The 18,121-nt window shown below is 36.1% G+C and overlaps 1 protein-coding gene across 1 annotated transcript; it reads right to left on the bottom strand.

Annotated features, from left to right (window-relative positions):
- Positions 1-265: 265 nt before the first annotated feature.
- On the bottom strand, positions 266-7,262 carry LOC140005799 (uncharacterized). The gene is made up of 5 exons (XM_072046758.1): positions 7,115-7,262; positions 1,430-2,401; positions 1,151-1,321; positions 994-1,048; positions 266-539 (listed from the first exon to the last, which is right to left on the bottom strand). The coding sequence occupies exons 2-4, from the start codon at positions 1,628-1,630 to the stop codon at positions 1,022-1,024; spliced, it is 399 nt and encodes a 132-aa protein (XP_071902859.1). The 5' UTR covers positions 1,631-2,401; positions 7,115-7,262; the 3' UTR covers positions 266-539; positions 994-1,021.
- Positions 7,263-18,121: the final 10,859 nt, after the last annotated feature.

Here is an 18,121-nt window from a genome sequence, read left to right as displayed (position 1 = left end):
GGAAAAAATTCTTATAGCAGTACATGTAAACTTGCCCTTTTTACAGACAGGTTATGAATGAGCTGTTTGATAATCTAATCAACATCAACTGTTTGACGGATCTTTTCACACATTTTGCCTGCTGCTGTATTGTTTTGCTGCTTTGGTTCTTATGATATTGGGCTATCATATCAGCATTATAGACTATAGACTGACAATTATTACGCAAAATTTTTACAAGTTTACTTAGTAAGTGTTTTATCAAGTGTTTGTCCTAAGGTCCAGATACCAGCTTTTGGGTTTTCCGTAGTGATAAATATATACCCATAAGTACCAACCAAACATCAAACTGTTTACACAAATTGGGAAGAAATTTGGGCAACCTCATGCCAAGCGTGAGGCCCCAATTAACTAGTAACACTAATAGTTTCAAAGTGAGCCAGCAGTAGAACCAATTGAAGCGTCCAAAGGAAGAGATATATGACAGAAAACGCAATTAAAGCACCAAATTGCTGCCATCTTTCTACACAAGACATTGGCGGATGCATGCTCGAAAGTACCTGGAAGCAAATAATTGTTAAGAAAAGAAGGTAAACCCTTGAACAAATCCAAAAAACTGAGTTAATCCAGCCAGTCAAAGGGAGAAGTTAATCATGCATTAAGGGCTCCTGATCTCAGCCTGAAACTAATAATAAAGCGTGCTTCCCCTTTTTGCTTCCCGTTGTAAGGTTAAGAGTCTCCTTAAATCCAAAAAAAAAAAAAAAAAAAATTGTGCCCAAGACTTCTAGCTAATATTTTCTCGATGGCTGTTAAATTATACATTGAGTTCGATTAAGCTTGATCACCAAGATCATTCCAGATCTTGATCACCAGTTTTGATGCATTTATTCTCTATGAATTTTAGGTTAATTCCATAAAAAAGAAACCAAGTAAGTTGCTACCAATTTAGTAGCAATAATTCACAGGGGTGAAAATCCAAGACAAAATAAAATAGTAGCAATATAAAGCAATCACCTTAAGGTAGGAAGCGCCACAAGCAGAGCTATTTTTTGCACCACCACTGCACTGTCTGGTAACGCACAAAGACAAACACCATCATGCCATGAACTCATTTAGACAGTTTGATTAATTCCATTAAAGAAAAAAACATAAACAAGGTGTGTAAATATACCAAGAAAACAGCAAAAGTGCTGGCCATGATGACGGGGAAGCCAGGAGCTTGGGGTTCTAGAGCTTCGTTCAGCGACTCAATATCTTGCTTAGTCTTGTCAATTAGATGGCATATCTCCCCCAGGTGGTCCACAACTTTCTTCTTACTGCTAATATTAACCGTGTCTTTTTTCTGCCAATAGCACAGGCATATGGGAAACAACAATAAAGAGTTGCTATGGTGAAGGAGACAAGTAACAATTTATGGAGACAAGTAACAATTTATGGAGACAAAACTAACCGTTGCAGCTCTAGGAGGAGTAGGCGGAGGGGGACAAGTCTCCACAGCAGAGGTGTCGCAGGGACTTGACATCCGCACCATCACCGTGGGGGATCGATGAGGCAAATAGATACAAGAAACATGGTGGACGGACTTCTTCCTCCTCCCGGTCACGGTCAGAGATGGTGGAGAAGCGGGACGGAGATCCAACAGGGTCGACATAAAGGAAGAAGTTTTCTTTTGTTCTCAGACTCTAGGTTTTGTGTGGGAAAAACGAGGGTTTCGATGTCGACCTGGAAAACTCATAGCACTATAAATTTCCGAAGAGTGCTGGTTTGATTTCTTTTGCTGTTCTAATTAGGAGTGTTTTCCACTTCTACTTGCAGCTTAGTTGTCCTTATTTTCATTTTTCTTTTCTAAAAAAACATTAAGAGGATACGTATTACTAAGAGTTTTTTTTTTTTTTTTGTATTACTAAAAGCTTGTTCACTCATTTTCGTTTTAATTTAGAGTACTTATTACACATTATTTTCTTCTATTCTTCACATTCCAACCCAAAATCTAAATGAAATACTATGATGTAATGAGTTTATCTCTATTAAGACAAAAGAAAAAAAAACTTTCCCCTTTAATATATCTTTTTGTCTCTTAAGTTTTTTTCCTCAAGTTTCTTTTAGAATATGGGGAAATTCTATCATATTAGTAACGGAAGTTTTATTACTTTTAAATGGGGTATACATTTGGCATATTTCATAAAGAGGAATATTGAGACTGTATTATTCCATCATGGGTTCATCATCTTTGATGTTTCTTTTCTTGCCAAAATCTAATTTCCCAAATTTCTTCCTTTCTTTGTCTCTTCATTCTTCAATTTCTTTTCTTTTTCCATGATGAAATATAGGAACGATGTGACACTATTTCCACTACCATTTTTCATCAACGTCATTCCAGCTAGTTTGGATCTGTCAGAATTTCTCCAGCTGATTTGATAACCTGAATTTAGATTTGAAACTCAAATTTTACATATATATCATATATCCAACTATGATCGTGTATACATTGTCAATATATAACAAATCTACTCTTTAATAAAAGTGTTACATTTGTCTAAGAAAAACAACAATCTAAAAAAGTGACATGTTATGGTAATAAAAAAATCTTGTTCCCAATTTATTTGACTAATATGTAAAAAAATGAACCCAAAAGGCTGACATCGACAAAACTTTGCATTAATTATCATAAAATGTGTTTTGTGATTTAAATGAAAATCATTTTTACCAACTCCACCTCCCTTGTTTTCCCAACTAGTCCTACCTTCATGAGGACACATAATTTTATCTAGCATAAAACCTTTCAAAATGGTTTGTTTTTTATTCTTATTAATAAACGTGAACAATCAATACAATGGTTTTATAATTTTTGATCTATTATTTCGGAAATTGAAAAGAACTAACCGACTCGATGGTCACAGTTGCTTTTAATATTAGGAAGACTTATGATGTTAATGTAGCAGCAATGGCGAGTCTGTGTTGGAGGGTTAAGAGGAACCGTGAACAACCTTGGGCCAAAATGCTAACTCATAAATATGTGGATAAAGAAGCTTCTTTTAGTAAATAGAAACTTAATTTTGAACAAAGGCCATGGTTCTATTAACAAACAGTGCCTTAAGATGGGAGTGGATCTTTTTAATAGAGGTATTGGATGGGTTATTAGAAATGGGAATTATGTAATAGTTTGGTTTGAGGATTGGACTGGTCTTGGACCTTTGAGTTCTCTTATCAGTGGACCATTACAGCCTGGGGAAGAAAATTTGGTAGTTGCTAACTTATTTGGGAAGGTGTGTTGGCACACAAAAATCTGTGTACACAGCGGAAGTAATTTCGACACATAAAAATATGTGGGAAGATAATGAGAACAAATACTCAATAATTCAATTAAGTCAAAACTCAACAATAATAAATATCGAGTCGTAACTTTTCGCTCATGACAACTCACAAATCTCAACTATGAGATTTTCTCTCAAACCTACTCTCAAACTCAACTCAACTCTTCAATTAATAATTTGTTAGACTGGTAGTATTTATAGATTCTAAAGCTTCCTAAAACAAATATAATTATAAACCAAAACTTACTTGAAAACTAATTAAGCTTTCCTAATCTAATGTGGACACTAAACAAATAAGATACCAAAACGAATTAGGAAACTAATACTAGAATAGCTTGGCTTAATTTCCCTCATTGCCTCCCTTAAACCAAACTCTTGATGTTGTTATCTCCAATGCTATCATTAGCTTGAATCTCCATGAAAAATTCAGTCACAGTATAAATGACATGGAACTCTAACTTGCAATTGACCTTCAATTTCATCTTCGCGCGTGGTAGTTGACGAATTTATACTTCTCAAACAACTTCTTGGCTTGATCACTCTTGTCAAAAAATTCAAACATATTCACCCATACTCCATTAGATACTCCATCATTCAGTTCATCCATATCACTAATAAAATCTCCCAAAATCACAAAATTATAGTTACCACTACCAATATTTTTAACATCACCATATTTTTGTGTTGATTGATTCACGTTGACAACTGCATCAATCTAAACAGTGTTACAATCTTCAACTAATTTGTCCACTCCACAATTGATTCCAACCAATTTCATCACTTGATTTTTCTCTTCAAAAAATTCATCAACGTCGATAAAGTCAACAATTTCTCTATCATCATGATCTTCAATCACATCTTTAATTTGATCAATGATTTCACTTTCTGTCTCAACCACTTGCGAAATTTCTTCTTCAATCACAATTCCTTCATCTTCCTGTGTATACCTCATCAAAAACTTATTTTTCTTCTTCCTCGTCACAAATTTCTTCTCCACCATGACCATAGGAATTTATTAAAAATTTCCAAACCTCCTTTGCTGTCTTTACATGTATGAGATAGTAGAGTGTCTTACAATTCAATTGTCTATTCCTCTCTAATTGTTTAATTGCGTCGATTGATAATTCTATACCTGTTAGAGGTTCCGTGAACCCCTTTTGGATAATATTCCAAACTCCAATATCTTTGAAAAAATCCTTCATCATCGACCTCCAAGTCTCAAAATTACTTTTACCATCAAAGATAAAAGCAAGACAATGGTGTAAATAATGCGGATCCATACTTTAATTTCACGAACAAGCTCCAAGCCCCAATTTTGCGGACATGCCTCGGGATCAAAATCTAGAGCTCTGAAACCACTTGTTAGCACACAAAAAATCCTCGCGCACAGCGAAAGCAATTTTGACACATATAAAAATATGTGGGAAGAAGAGGAGAACAAATACTCAATAATTCAATTAACTCAAAACTCAACAATAACAAATATCGAGTTGTAGCTTTTCGCTCACGACAACTCACAAATCTCAACTATGAGATTTTCTCTCAAACCTACTCTCAAACTCAACTCAACTCTTCAATTAATAACTTGCTAGACTAGTAGTATTTATAGACTTTAAAGCTTCCTAAAACAAATATAATTATAAACCAAAACTTACTTGAAAAGTAACTTAAGATTTCCTAATCTAATGTGGAAACTAAACAAATAAGATACCAAAATGAATTAGGAAACTAATACTAGAATAGCTTGGTTTAATTTCCTTCAAGGTGAATCTTGGAATCCCCAATACATTTCCTTTCGGTTCCCTAACCTTGTTGTTGAGACAATTAAAGCTATTCCAAGACAACATTTTATGTGTTGGAATGAAACTTTTAATTGGAAAGCAGACCCTATGGGAGAATTTTCCTTGAAGTCTAGTGTGAATCTGTTGGGGAAGGACAGCAAAATAGCTGTGAGGAATAGACCCTACGGGTCTGGAGAGTTGCTGCTAACAATAGAGTGTTGCATTTTCTATGGATTGCTTGCCAGGACAAACTTCCCACAAAAAACAACCTCTTGGTCAGGAAAATTGTAAAAGAGGAAAGCTATAGTTTCTGTGATTGGTTGAAGGAGGACTCTCTTCATGTTTTATGGGATTGTCCCCGTGCTAGACATCTTTGGCAAGGGCTATCCTTACCTTAGTTTCTACATCCCCAACCAGGACAGTCCACTAACACTTGGCTTAAGACTGCTTGTCTCAACTCTTCTGAGTGTCAATTCTAAAAAATCCCCTGGGGTCTTTAATTGCCTTTGGTTGCTGGATCCATTGGAACCAAAGAAATAGAAGCTTGTTTGAATCTCAGCTTCACAGAAGCAATTTAATTCAAGCTTCTATAGCTACTGCTGCTGAATTCCTTAAAGTGGGACCAACAAATAGAGAATTTGTTTCTGTTAAACATCAAATTCAGGTGAGCTAGACTTCCCGACCCCCAAATGTTTTCAAACTCAATACGGATGGGGCCTCTCTTGCCAAAGCAGGGAAAGTTGGGGCTGGAGGCCTTATTAGAAATCACCTAAGAGAATGGACTGGTGGCTTTTGCAGAAACATTGGCTAGGCTACAAATACTGTAGCTGAACTGTGGGCATTAAAGGATGGATTGCAGTTAGCTAAGCAACTTAGTATTTCTAAACTCATTGTAGAGTTGGATGCAAAAGTTCTGGTGGATTTGTTGAATTCTAAGGTTGATCTAATGCATTCTACTGCTCCAATTGTTTGTGATTGTAGGTCTATTATGCAGACATTCCAGGTAATTACCTTTAAGCACGTCTATAGGGAGGCAAACCAGTGTGCGGACTTTTGGACCAAAATGGATGTAGAGGAAAAAATTGACTTTATTTTATTTGATTGTTATCCCTTGGCAATTTCAAAATTGTTAGAACTTGACTGCAGAGGCTTTGCCCTACCTCGATTTGTAAACTTTTGTTAACTTATTATTATTAATGATGACTTTTCTTAACCAAAAAAAAAAGAGGCTACTTAAGCCTCATTAGGACAGCAACGGGCATAGAGAGGCAGGCAATCTCGGTCAAACTTTCCAAAAAATTCCTTATAGTGTATTAGCTTTGAATTAAACATCTATCACTTTGTGCCCCCTCTTCCCGAGAAAAAACAGTTTATCGGTAGTTAATTTTGTATCCTTTAACTTTCTCCTTGAAAAAATCAACTCCAGTTTCCTTATAATATACAATTATTTTAACTCTATATCATATCCAAGTTACTACTCTCACATTTATTGCACCTCTCGTTATAACACTTTCCCAAATTAACTAAACTAATACCAAAGACTCTTTTTAGCGAGTGCCTCAATAGACACTGTAGTTTTAAATATAACCTTAGAAAATACTCTTCATGTAAATTTCCTAAAAACAAACTCTTAGTTTCGTATATTAGCTAAATTTAGAATAACATCATACAAATGAGTACATTTTATATACACTAATAGTATATATACTATCACCGTTGAATTCATGATATATGTGCAAAAGTTGAATTTTAAATTTAAATTTTGCATATTTGTCATTCATCCAATACTAACAGTATACAGTCAGTGTAGGAAAGAATAATCCTATAACAAATGATGAATTAAAGGCAATTCAAAAATTGCTAGAACTCTATTTATATGGACCTAAATTTAAAAAAACAGAAAGATAGAAGTATTACTCAAACGCCATGATTCTTAATGAAAAAGACAAACGGCAGAAGATTACATTAATCCTGTGCATCTAATCTAACTGCAATTTATGTTTGTCCAATGCTGAAATGATAAAGTTTAGGGTGTTTAACCTGATTTTTTTGGGGGTTCCAGGAAGCCCAAGAAGAAGAAAGACCGGGATGGTAGAGCAAGGAAGAAGAATTGCGTTCCATTAGTGGCATTTGAAGGGAGGAGGAAACAGCTGTAGAAGGAAAGGAGGTGAGAGAGAACCCATGAATGATGAATTGGGTTTAACACATGGCCCTCCACGTGGTGCTTTGCTAGATTAGGTGTAGGCTAGTATCTGCAGGCCAAATGACAAAAACGTCCATCATTCCATCCAAAATCACTGCTGACCACTACTAAAATACCAATATAACTGGTTATTTTATTTTCCCAAACAATTCCAGCTTTAATAAACATGGAAATTTCCCTTCCACAGCCACTTCAGCATGCCTTTTTTCTTTTTTAATTTTTTTCCAATAGGGAAGGTGGGATTTAAAAAGTGGGTTTAAATCCAAGAGCTCTACGTCTTCAGGTTCAACTTTAGCCCATAAATCAATGCTTCCACAGCCACCTCAATATGCTTGTCCAAGTGTAAATCATAAATATTTATTATTTTTGTACCACTTTTCATCTATTTATAAGTTGAGGAAAAAGTACCCCTGCTGTTAGCACATAAAAATCAACAAATTAAGATGAAAAAGCTTGAGCTTTGGACCACATTGAGTTCAGATGGGTATAACATGTGCATGTGTCTGTGTATGTTTGCGCGCGCGTGCGAGTGTAAGTGTGCGTAACACAAGGACAAGCAGGATAGATGCCATTGGTTGTGGAATTTAAATTATTGGAGCTTAGATAGGTACTACATGAGGAGGTGGTGGAAAAGTAGTAGTGACAGGTTGAAGAGAAATTCCAGCAAATACTCAAGACTAGTCTGATTAATATCAGTCTACACATGAAACTTGAAATGAAAATCTCCTTATCTATTTCCAATATCGCCACAAGAGCTATAAAAAAACTAAAAGGCCTTATTGAAACATTCACAATAGGGCAGCAGAAGAATCTCAAATGCATTACATGGGGAACTGCATTCCCAAATATGATGCAATTCACGTACAACATGAGAATAGTTAGCTCAGAATATGAAATTGCTTCAATTTTGACATTTAGCAAAAACATGGATTGTAGGTAGAACTTTTACCTTACTTGTGTCAATTAGGAAACACAATAAGTATGGAATAGGGGCGGGAACGGTCATCAGATTGACCGTTCCCGAGCGGTCTCCTCACAAGCAAAAATTAAAGGCGAGAAATGAACCACGTCAAAAGCCTTCAGCAAACCCCCAAAACGACATTGTTTTATTAAGTGAGAAGGAAAAAAATAGAAGAAGTGTTGACCGTAACGGACCCGTTACGGAACGTCAGTACTATTAGTAAGCAAAGTCCCACCCAAAATGAAAGGTTGAAAATGAAGAGCCACACTTAGACTCCCTCCCAAATGAAGCAGTTGCTAAAATTCACAACTGTCAAAAAATAGGCTTGTGAGGAAAGGAGAAAATAATAGAGAAAAATAAGAGATTGGCAACATACGTGCGACATTGCGAAAAACTATGGAATTGCGGCATTATTGAAGGAAAATCACAGCAAGGAGAAGCAAGAAGTGGTGGCAGAAGGACAAATTTTTTGTGATTATGGTTTATTAAAAGAAGAAGAAAAATGAACCCAAATTACAAAGTGGAAGCTCGTGAGATCTGGAGTAGTGAACGACCACAAATCAGTCGGGTAAAACATGAAGAACCCTAGGATGATATAGTAATGTGTGTAATTTGACAAAAAAGTGGAAGGATGATGTGAAACCCCGATCTAGACAACCAAAACACCATGGCTTAGGCAGCGGAAATTTGACCCAACTAATCCCTAGAAGTCACGAACAATTTTGATATTATCTCAACCCGTAACTATTCGAATTAACGAACCAAATTGGAGGTAGTAGAACGCCACAATCAAGGAGATACTCGATTGATAAGTTCGGGTGAATAACTTAAGAAGATTCTCAAGTATTCAAAGGCAACTCTCTTGTCAAAGAAAAAGTGAAAACTCACTAATTGTATTTAATAGTCAAAAACTGATCCCAAAATAAAGAGGAAGTGGGGCTATTTATAGCCCTTACAAGCATTAACCCTAATCCAAAAGTTGACCAAACTACCCTACATACTTAAGAAAGATTTTGGGCCTTACTTACTAACAAATGGGCCGCAATTAAACTATCTTAATTACCTAGACTTTTTAAAACGAGAAATAACCAAAATCAACGAGGAAAATCAAATAATCCTACTAAACTCAAGCATTCGTGCAATCAACTAGTCTTCACTTGAATCTTCCAATTCCCCATGTGCTTGAATGGGCCTTGGTCTTTATATTCTCATCATTCCCCTACTCTTAAAAGCAATTTGCCCACAAATTGAAGCACGAATGGTGACAAGACGAGTTACATGCCTTCGACTCAATCTTGTTATGATGGCTACAGATGGCATCCAATGCAAAGCCCATGTGCTAAGTTGGAAAATAACCCTCGTCGAACCTTGAATCTCACAAACCATCTTCAATGTATGCTCAACTTTATTGTTTGTGGTCATGAGGTAAGGGTCCTCAAAGTGGTATGAAGTGTATCCCGTGAAATCGAACTCCGGCTTGAACACACTTGCAAGGCACCAAGGCGGATTTGGTGATGTTGGAGCTGCATGTGGACTAAGAGCAAGACGAAAATCATAATGGTCATTGAGGTACTTGTTCTTTAAACGAAACCTTGGTACACAACCATCCCTAAAATATGGAGTGTTCCCTTCAAGATGAGCTCGAATCAACTCCCCTTTGGTGTGGACTGATTTGAGTTGACATTGTTCCATGAATGGATACCAAGGGAGTTTAACTCTTGGAGTACCAACTCCATGGAGGCTTGCAACGTCTACAATTGATTTTGGAATGGAACACACCAAGATCAGCTCAACTTGCCTTTGCTTGATCTGTATAAAAGAAGAAACACTAAACAAAGCAAAGGTAAGTTTGTTAAGAAAATAATAGGCCTTCACCGGGTTGCTCAAGATCAGCCCACTTTCTCTTCTTTCTTCCTTTTTACCACCCATCTCATTAGATTTTTCCATCTCTTTTTCTAGTTCAACAGCTGACCCTTTTATCTCATTACTTTCAACTTCCTCGGGTTTTACCTCTGCAGGCACAATTCCCTCATCTAGCTTTTTCTCCATTCTATAACGCTCAAACTCACTTTTCATGCATGCTAGATCAATACAAAGTTGGTCATAAGTAAGTGATACAAGTGCAAGACGACGACTATTAAATAAGAAGGAATACTTATTAGTATGTCCATCAATTTTAACTTCTCGCCTCGACATCCATGCTTTGCCCAACAACACATGTGTCACTTGAATTGGGACTACATCACACAACACCTCATCCACATATTTGCCGATTTGAATAGGTACAAGTGTGTGCTTAGTAACCCAAACATCCCCATGAGTGCTCGTCAACTTGTACGGTTGAAGATGATCAATGGTTGGAAGATTTAATTTCTCAACCATGATAGCACTTGCAAGATTGACTTCACAACTACCATCAATGGCCAAGCTACAAATTTTATCTTTGACACCGCAACGAGTATAAAACCAACCAAGCAACTGAGATTTGACGAAATCCAATTGCTCATCTACACCACGTAATGCTACTTCTTTGATTCCCTTAGGATCAGGAAGACAATGTTGTGAGCTAGCTTTTATGCGTCTTATACTCGCCATGACGTATGAGGGAACCTGCAAAAAGTTAGCAACGAAACCGAAGATATTGCCTTTCACGCTCCCTTACGTGTATCCACTCGCACTCGTGTATATGGATGTCACTCTAATGGACTTACCAAATACCTTTACCTGTTAGGTTAGGTAGTTGAGAAATGCTGCTCAAGTCCAACAACCGTTACCAACCTTTCCACAAGTGTAATCACAAGAATGTAGGAGAAAATGTAGGAAAGTGTTCCTAGAATCTAGGAAGAGAATATAGGAGAGTTTCCTAAAGTGGATGAGAGAATATAGGAAAGGTCCTAAACATGGATGAGAGAATTTTTGGAGAGTTTCCTAAAAAATGGATGAGAGAGTTTAGGAAAATTTCCTAAAAATGGATGAGAGAATATAGGAAAATTTCCAAAAAAATGGATGAGAGAGTTTAGGAAAGTTTCCTAAAAATGGATGAGAGAATATAGGAAAGTTTCCAAAAAATGGATGAGAGAGTTTAGGAAAGTTTCATAAAAAGGTAGGAGAGAGAGTGTCCAAGTGAGTACAAAGAGTTATCCAAGTGCTTTACTTAGTTTCCTAATTGATTTTGGAAACAAGTTAGTTTTTGGAAACCTTTTGAAAATCCTCTTCCTCTTGAACAACTTTTGGTAACCTTCTTGAAACAACCTTTGGTAATCTTCTTGAAACAATTTTTGGTAACTTCCAAATTCTACTCCAAGAAAGATTGCACAAATCAGATTTGGTTCTCTATTCAAAACAATTCGGTTGCCCCTTTCTTTCCTTTCCTTTTTTTTTTTCTCTTGCCAACCAATTCCTCTTTTCTTTATTCTTTTTTTTTTTGTCTTTTTTTTTTACTACAACTATCAACCACGACACAAAACAAGGAAGTCCACAAATAATAACAACCAAGAACTCCAAGATCTTTCAAGAACGTTCAAGGAAGTTGTCAGGAACTTCAGAAATTTCAAGATTGTGGTCAAGAATTCAAGAAACTCAAGATTATTGTAAGTTCTCTTCAAGATTCACAAAATTCCAACAAGTTTTGCCAAAATTCAGATTTGAAAATCAAGTAAACAAGTTGGATAACACAAACAACAAGGCTGGACAGATTTGTATTCGGATGAACAGTAACTATGAACAGTGTCTATGAACAGTAACGATGAACAGTGTTGGATGAACAGTACGATGAGCAGTAAATTTTTTTTTTTGTTCTAAACAAACGAACAGATTGGGATAAACATATATGACTCGAAATAAACGAAAAATAAAAAAAAGATATAACCTGGTGGTTGTCAACTAGCTCTGGTACCAACTGATGTGAAACCCCGATCTAGACAACCAAAACACCATGGCTTAGGCAGCGGAAATTTGACCCAACTAATCCCTAGAAGTCACGAACAATTTTGATATTATCTCAACCCGAAACTACTCGAATTAATGAACCAAATTGGAGGTAGTAGAACGCCACAATTAAGGAGAAACTCGATTGATAATTTCGGGTGAATAACTTAAGAAGATTCTCAAGTATTCAAAGGCAACTCTCTTGTCAAAGAGAAAGTGAAAACTCACTAATTGTATTTAATAGTCAAAAACTGATCCCAAAACAAAGAGGAAGTGGGGCTATTTATAGCCCTTACAAGCATTAACTCTAATCCAAAAGTTGACCAAACTACCCTACATATTTAAGAAAGATTTTGGGCCTTAGTTACTAACAAATGGGCCGCAATTAAACTATCTTAATTACCTAGACTTTTTAAAACGAGAAATAACAAAAATCAACGAGGAAAATCAAATAATCCTACTAAACTCAAGCATTCGTGCAATCAACTAGTTTTCACTTGAATCTTCCAATTCCCCATGTGCTTGAATGGGTCTTGGTCTTTATATTCTCATCATTCCCCTCCTCTTAAAAGCAATTTGCCCACAAATTGAAGCACGAATGGTGACAAGACGAGTTACATGCCTTCGACTCAATCTTGTTATGATGGCTACAGATGGCATCCAATGCAAAGCCCATGTGCTAAGTTGGAAAATAACCCTCGTCGAACCTTGAATCTCACAAATCATCTTCAATGTATGCTCAACTTTATTGTTTGTGGTCATGAGGTAAGGGTCCTCAAAGTGGTATGAAGTGTATCCCGTGAAATCGAACTCCAGCTTGAACACACTTGCAAGGCACCAAGGCGGATTTGGTGATGTTGGAGCTGCATGTGGACTAAGAGCAAGACGAAAATCATAATGGTCATTGAGGTACTTGTTCTTTAAACGAACCCTTGGTACACAACCATCCCTAAAATATGGAGTGTTCCCTTCAAGATGAGCTCGAATCAACTCCCCTTTGGTGTGGACTGATTTGAGTTGACATTGTTCCATGAATGGATACCAAGGGAGTTTAACTCTTGGAGTACCAACTCCATGGAGGCTTGCAACGTCTACAATTGATTTTGGAATGGAACACACCAAGATCAGCTCAACTTGCCTTTGCTTGATCTGTATAAAAGAAGAAACACTAAACAAAGCAAAGGTAAGTTTGTTAAGAAAATAATAGGCCTTCACCGGGTTGCTCAAGATCAGCCCACTTTCTCTTCTTTCTTCCTTTTTACCACCCATCTCATTAGATTTTTCCATCTCTTTTTCTAGTTCAACAGCTGACCCTTTTATCTCATTACTTTCAACTTCCTCGGGTTTTACCTCTGCAGGCACAATTCCCTCATCTAGCTTTTTCTCCATTCTATAACGCTCAAACTCACTTTTCATGCATGCTAGATCAATACAAAGTTGGTCATAAGTAAGTGATACAAGTGCAAGACGACGACTATTAAATAAGAAGGAATACTTATTAGTATGTCCATCAATTTTAACTTCTCGCCTCGACATCCATGCTTTGCCCAACAACACATGTGTCACTTGAATTGGGACTACATCACACAACACCTCATCCACATATTTGCCGATTTGAATAGGTACAAGTGTGTGCTTAGTAACCCAAACATCCCCATGAGTGCTCGTCAACTTGTACGGTTGAAGATGATCAATGGTTGGAAGATTTAATTTCTCAACCATGATAGCACTTGTAAGATTGACTTCACAACTACCATCAATGGCCAAGCTACAAATTTTATCTTTGACACCGCAACGAGTATAAAACCAACCAAGCAACTGAGATTTGACGAAATCCAATTGCTCATCTACACCACGTAATGCCACTTCTTTGACTCCCTTAGGATCAGGAAGACAATGTTGTGATCTAGCTTTTATGCGTCTTATACTCGCCATGACGTATGAGGGAACCTGCAAAAAGTTAGCAACGAAACCGAAGATATTGCCTTTCACGCTCCCTTACGTGTATCCACTCGCACTCGTGTATATGGATGTCACTCTAATGGACTTACCAAATACCTTTACCTGTTAGGTTAGGTAGTTGAGAAATGCTGCTCAAGTCCAACAACCGTTACCAACCTTTCCACAAGTGTAATCACAAGAATGTAGGAGAAAATGTAGGAAAGTGTTCCTAGAATCTAGGAAGAGAATATAGGAGAGTTTCCTAAAGTGGATGAGAGAATATAGGAAAGGTCCTAAACATGGATGAGAGAATTTTAGGAGAGTTTTCTAAAAAATGGATAAGAGAGTTTAGGAAAATTTCCAAAAAATGGATGAGAGAATATAGGAAAATTTCCAAAAAAATGGATGAGAGAGTTTAGGAAAGTTTCCTAAAAATGGATGAGAGAATATAGGAAAGTTTCTAAAAAATGGATGAGAGAGTTTAGGAAAGTTTCCTAAAAAGGTAGGAGAGAGTGTGTCCAAGTGAGTACAAAGAGTTATCCAAGTGCTTTACTTAGTTTCCTAATTGATTTTGGAAACAAGTTAGTTTTTGGAAACCTTTTGAAAATCCTCTTCCTCTTGAACAACTTTTGGTAACCTTCTTGAAACAACTTTTGATAACCTTCTTGAAACAACCTTTGGTAATCTCCTTGAAACAACTTTTGGTAACTTCCAAATTCTACTCCAAGAAAGATTGCACAAATCAGATTTGGTTCTCTATTCAAAACAATTCGGTTGCCCCTTTCTTTCCTTTCCTTTTTTTTTCTCTTGCCAACCAATTCCTCTTTTCTTTCTTCTTTTTTTTTTGTCTTTTTTTTTTGACTACAACTATCAACCACGACACAAAATAAGAAAGTCCACAAATAATAACAACCAAGAACTCCAAGATCTTTCAAGAACGTTCAAGGAAGTTGTCAGGAACTTCAGAAATTTCAAGATTGTGGTCAAGAATTCAAGAAACTCAAGATTATTGTAAGTTCTCTTCAAGATTCACAAAATTCCAACAAGTTTTGCCAAAATTCAGATTTGAAAATCAAGTAAATAAGTTGGATAACACAAACAACAAGGCTGGTCAGATTTGAATTCGGATGAACAGTAACTATGAACAGTGTCTATGAACAGTAACGATGAACAGTGTTGGGTGAACAGTAACGAAGAACAGTAATTTTTTTTTTTGTTGTTCTAAACAAACGAACAGATTGGGATAAACATATATGACTCGAAATAAACGAAAAATAAAAAAAAAGATATAACCTGGTGGTTGTCAACTAGCTCTGGTACCAACTGATGTGAAACCCCGATCTAGACAACCAAACCACCATGGCTTAGGCAGCGGAAATTTGACCCAACTAATCCCTAGAAGTCACGAACAATTTTGATATTATCTCAACCCGTAACTACTCGAATTAACGAACCAAATTGGAGGTAGTAGAACGCCACAATCAAGGAGATACTTGATTGATAAGTTCGGGTGAATAACTTGAGAAGATTCTCAAGTATTCAAAGGCAACTCTCTTGTCAAAGAGAAAGTGAAAACTCACTAATTGTATTTAATAGTCAAAAACTGATCCCAAAACAAAGAGGAAGTGGGGCTATTTATAGCCCTTACAAGCATTAACCCTAATCCAAAAGTTGACCAAACTACCCTACATACTTAAGAAAGATTTTGGGCCTTAGTTACTAACAAATGGGCCGCAATTAAACTATCTTAATTACCTAGACTTTTTAAAACGAGAAATAACCAAAATCAACGAGAAAAATCAAATAATCCTACTAAACTCAAGCATTCGTGCAATCAACTAGTTTTCACTTGAATCTTCCAATTCCCCATGTGCTTGAATGGGCCTTGGTTTTTATATTCTCATCAAAGGACTTTACTTGTGAATGTTTTTTGTGTACACTATGATGATTGCATAGAGGGATGTCACATGAGCACGATTTTGTGTATAGTAATTGATAAGTGCAGCGTGATAGGAGTATTATGTGTTAGTCTTTGAGCGTCGAAACAGGAGAGTGGGAATGAAGGGGAAAATCTTGCGGCACAACTGCTTGAGAAAATGTGTGCATGAGTTTGGGAGTTCGTAGGTGTAAAAAATGGGTGTAGATTATAATTACTATGTGCTAAGTAGATAGTACAACGTGTTGAGTATATCATACACTGCGAAACCAAATAGTCAAAAGATAATTCAGTGAAGGATGGCTCATACAGTATGTTGGCTTAAAATTATGTTATGTAGAAAAAATGTGACATTGAGAAAAAATGTTACGGTGTGTTAAAGTGTAAATCATTATCATAACAAAGTCAAAACATGGTGTATGTAGTACATAGTATAAGGAAAATGACTAAAAAATAACAAAGGCTAGAGGCGAAGAACATATTATATGGTATTGTGAAAGTATTACCTCCCTATATGTGACTTGGAGCCCATTTGAAAAATAAAGCCATAAAAGATGAAATGGATTGCATGGAATTTGATGATAGGAGAGTTGGCAGTAATATAAATACGTTAGACAAAATAACAGACTGTTGTATGTGTCATACTCAGCGTACAAAAAATGTTACAAGCTTTGTTAGTTTATGGGCCACGAAATAATGTTGGATAGGTCTTACATGCAGTGGATGAATAGGTACAGAACAGAATAGAATAGAAATGTTAGTCTGAAATTGGTATGTTGTATTTGGAACTTCAGTGGGGAATGTCTAGTATATGAGTTCATGTGCATGAACACAATATTGGATAAGTCTTACATATTGTGGATTAACAGGCACAAAGAAGAAATGTTAGTGTAAAATTGGTATGTCGTATTTGGATCTTCATTAGTGTATATCTATTGTATTAGTTCATGTGCATGAACACAATGTTGGATAAGTCTTACATGTTGTTGGATAAGTCTTGCATGTTGTGGATAAGTCTTGCATGTTGTGGATTAATAGGTACAAGACAGAAACAGAATAGAAATGTTAGTTTGAAATTGGAATGTCGTATTTGCGACTGCATTGATGTATGCGTATTGTATTAGTTCGTGTGCATGAACACAATATTGGATAAGTCTTACATGTTATGGATTAACAAGCACAAAGAAGAAACAGAGTAGAAATGTTAGTGTGTAATTGGTATGTCATATTTGAGATTTCGTTGGTGTATGTTTATTGTATTCGTTGTTATGCATAAACACAATATTGGATAACTGTTACATGTTGTGGATTAACAGGAATAGGATAGAAATAGAATAGAAATGTGTCTTTGAAATTGGGATGTTGTATTTGGGTCTTTATTGGTGTATGTTTATTGTATTAGTTCGTGTGCATGAACACAGTATTGGATAAGTGTTACATGTTGTAGATTAACAGGTACAGAGAAGAAACAGAATAGAAGTGTTAGTGTGCAATTGGTATATCGTATTCGGACTTCATTGGTGCATATTTATTGTTTTCGTTGTTCTGCATAAACACAATGTTGGATAACTGTTACATGTTATGGATTAACAGGTATACCACAGAAACAGAATAGAAATGTTATTGTACTCAGATTGGTAGGTCATATTTACAACTGCATTGGTGTATGTTTATCGTATTATTTGCATAAAGATGTCATTTATTGTAGCAAAGTTAATAGGTTTGTGAAATGAAGGCAATTGAAAAAAGTTAGAGTAAAAAGTTGCCCACTTGCTTGTTGAAGGATAGAACAAAATATCGGTACCTTCTCGTAGTTAGTTGTTGTAGAGAATGTGTTATGTAGATTTGGTGGTAGTATATCATGCGTAGCTGTACTTCATACTGTATTTCATTGTTAAAATCTTAGGAATTGAAAAGCAGAAAATTTGTAATAAATTTTTGTGACTAATTGTTGTAAATGGCATGAAAAAGATCAAGAAGATCACCTAAGAAAACGAGCAAAAAAGAAGAAGAAAGGGGAATACGCTGTGAAAGGGAAGGGCAGGCACCATCAAATGCATCGAACAAGTAAGTGGGCAG

This window comes from Coffea arabica, chromosome 4e, assembly GCF_036785885.1.
Source record: "Coffea arabica cultivar ET-39 chromosome 4e, Coffea Arabica ET-39 HiFi, whole genome shotgun sequence".
Taxonomy (NCBI): domain Eukaryota; kingdom Viridiplantae; phylum Streptophyta; class Magnoliopsida; order Gentianales; family Rubiaceae; genus Coffea; species Coffea arabica.
The sequence above is the reverse complement of the archived record's forward strand: the minus strand, read 5'-3'. Positions and strand labels throughout refer to the sequence as shown.

What these genes read in the sequence shown, in the direction of transcription:
- LOC140005799 (XM_072046758.1), bottom strand. Translation starts at nt 1,630, where the DNA reads ATGTCGACCCTGTTGGATCTCCGTCCCGCTTCTCCACCATCTCTGACC. An exon ending in CTCCTCCTAGAGCTGCAACG is followed by an intron (nt 1,322 to 1,429) that starts GTTAGTTTTGTC and finishes TGCTATTGGCAG; the next exon opens with AAAAAAGACACGGTTAATAT. An exon ending in GCACTTTTGCTGTTTTCTTG is followed by an intron (nt 1,049 to 1,150) that starts GTATATTTACAC and finishes GTGCGTTACCAG; the next exon opens with ACAGTGCAGTGGTGGTGCAA.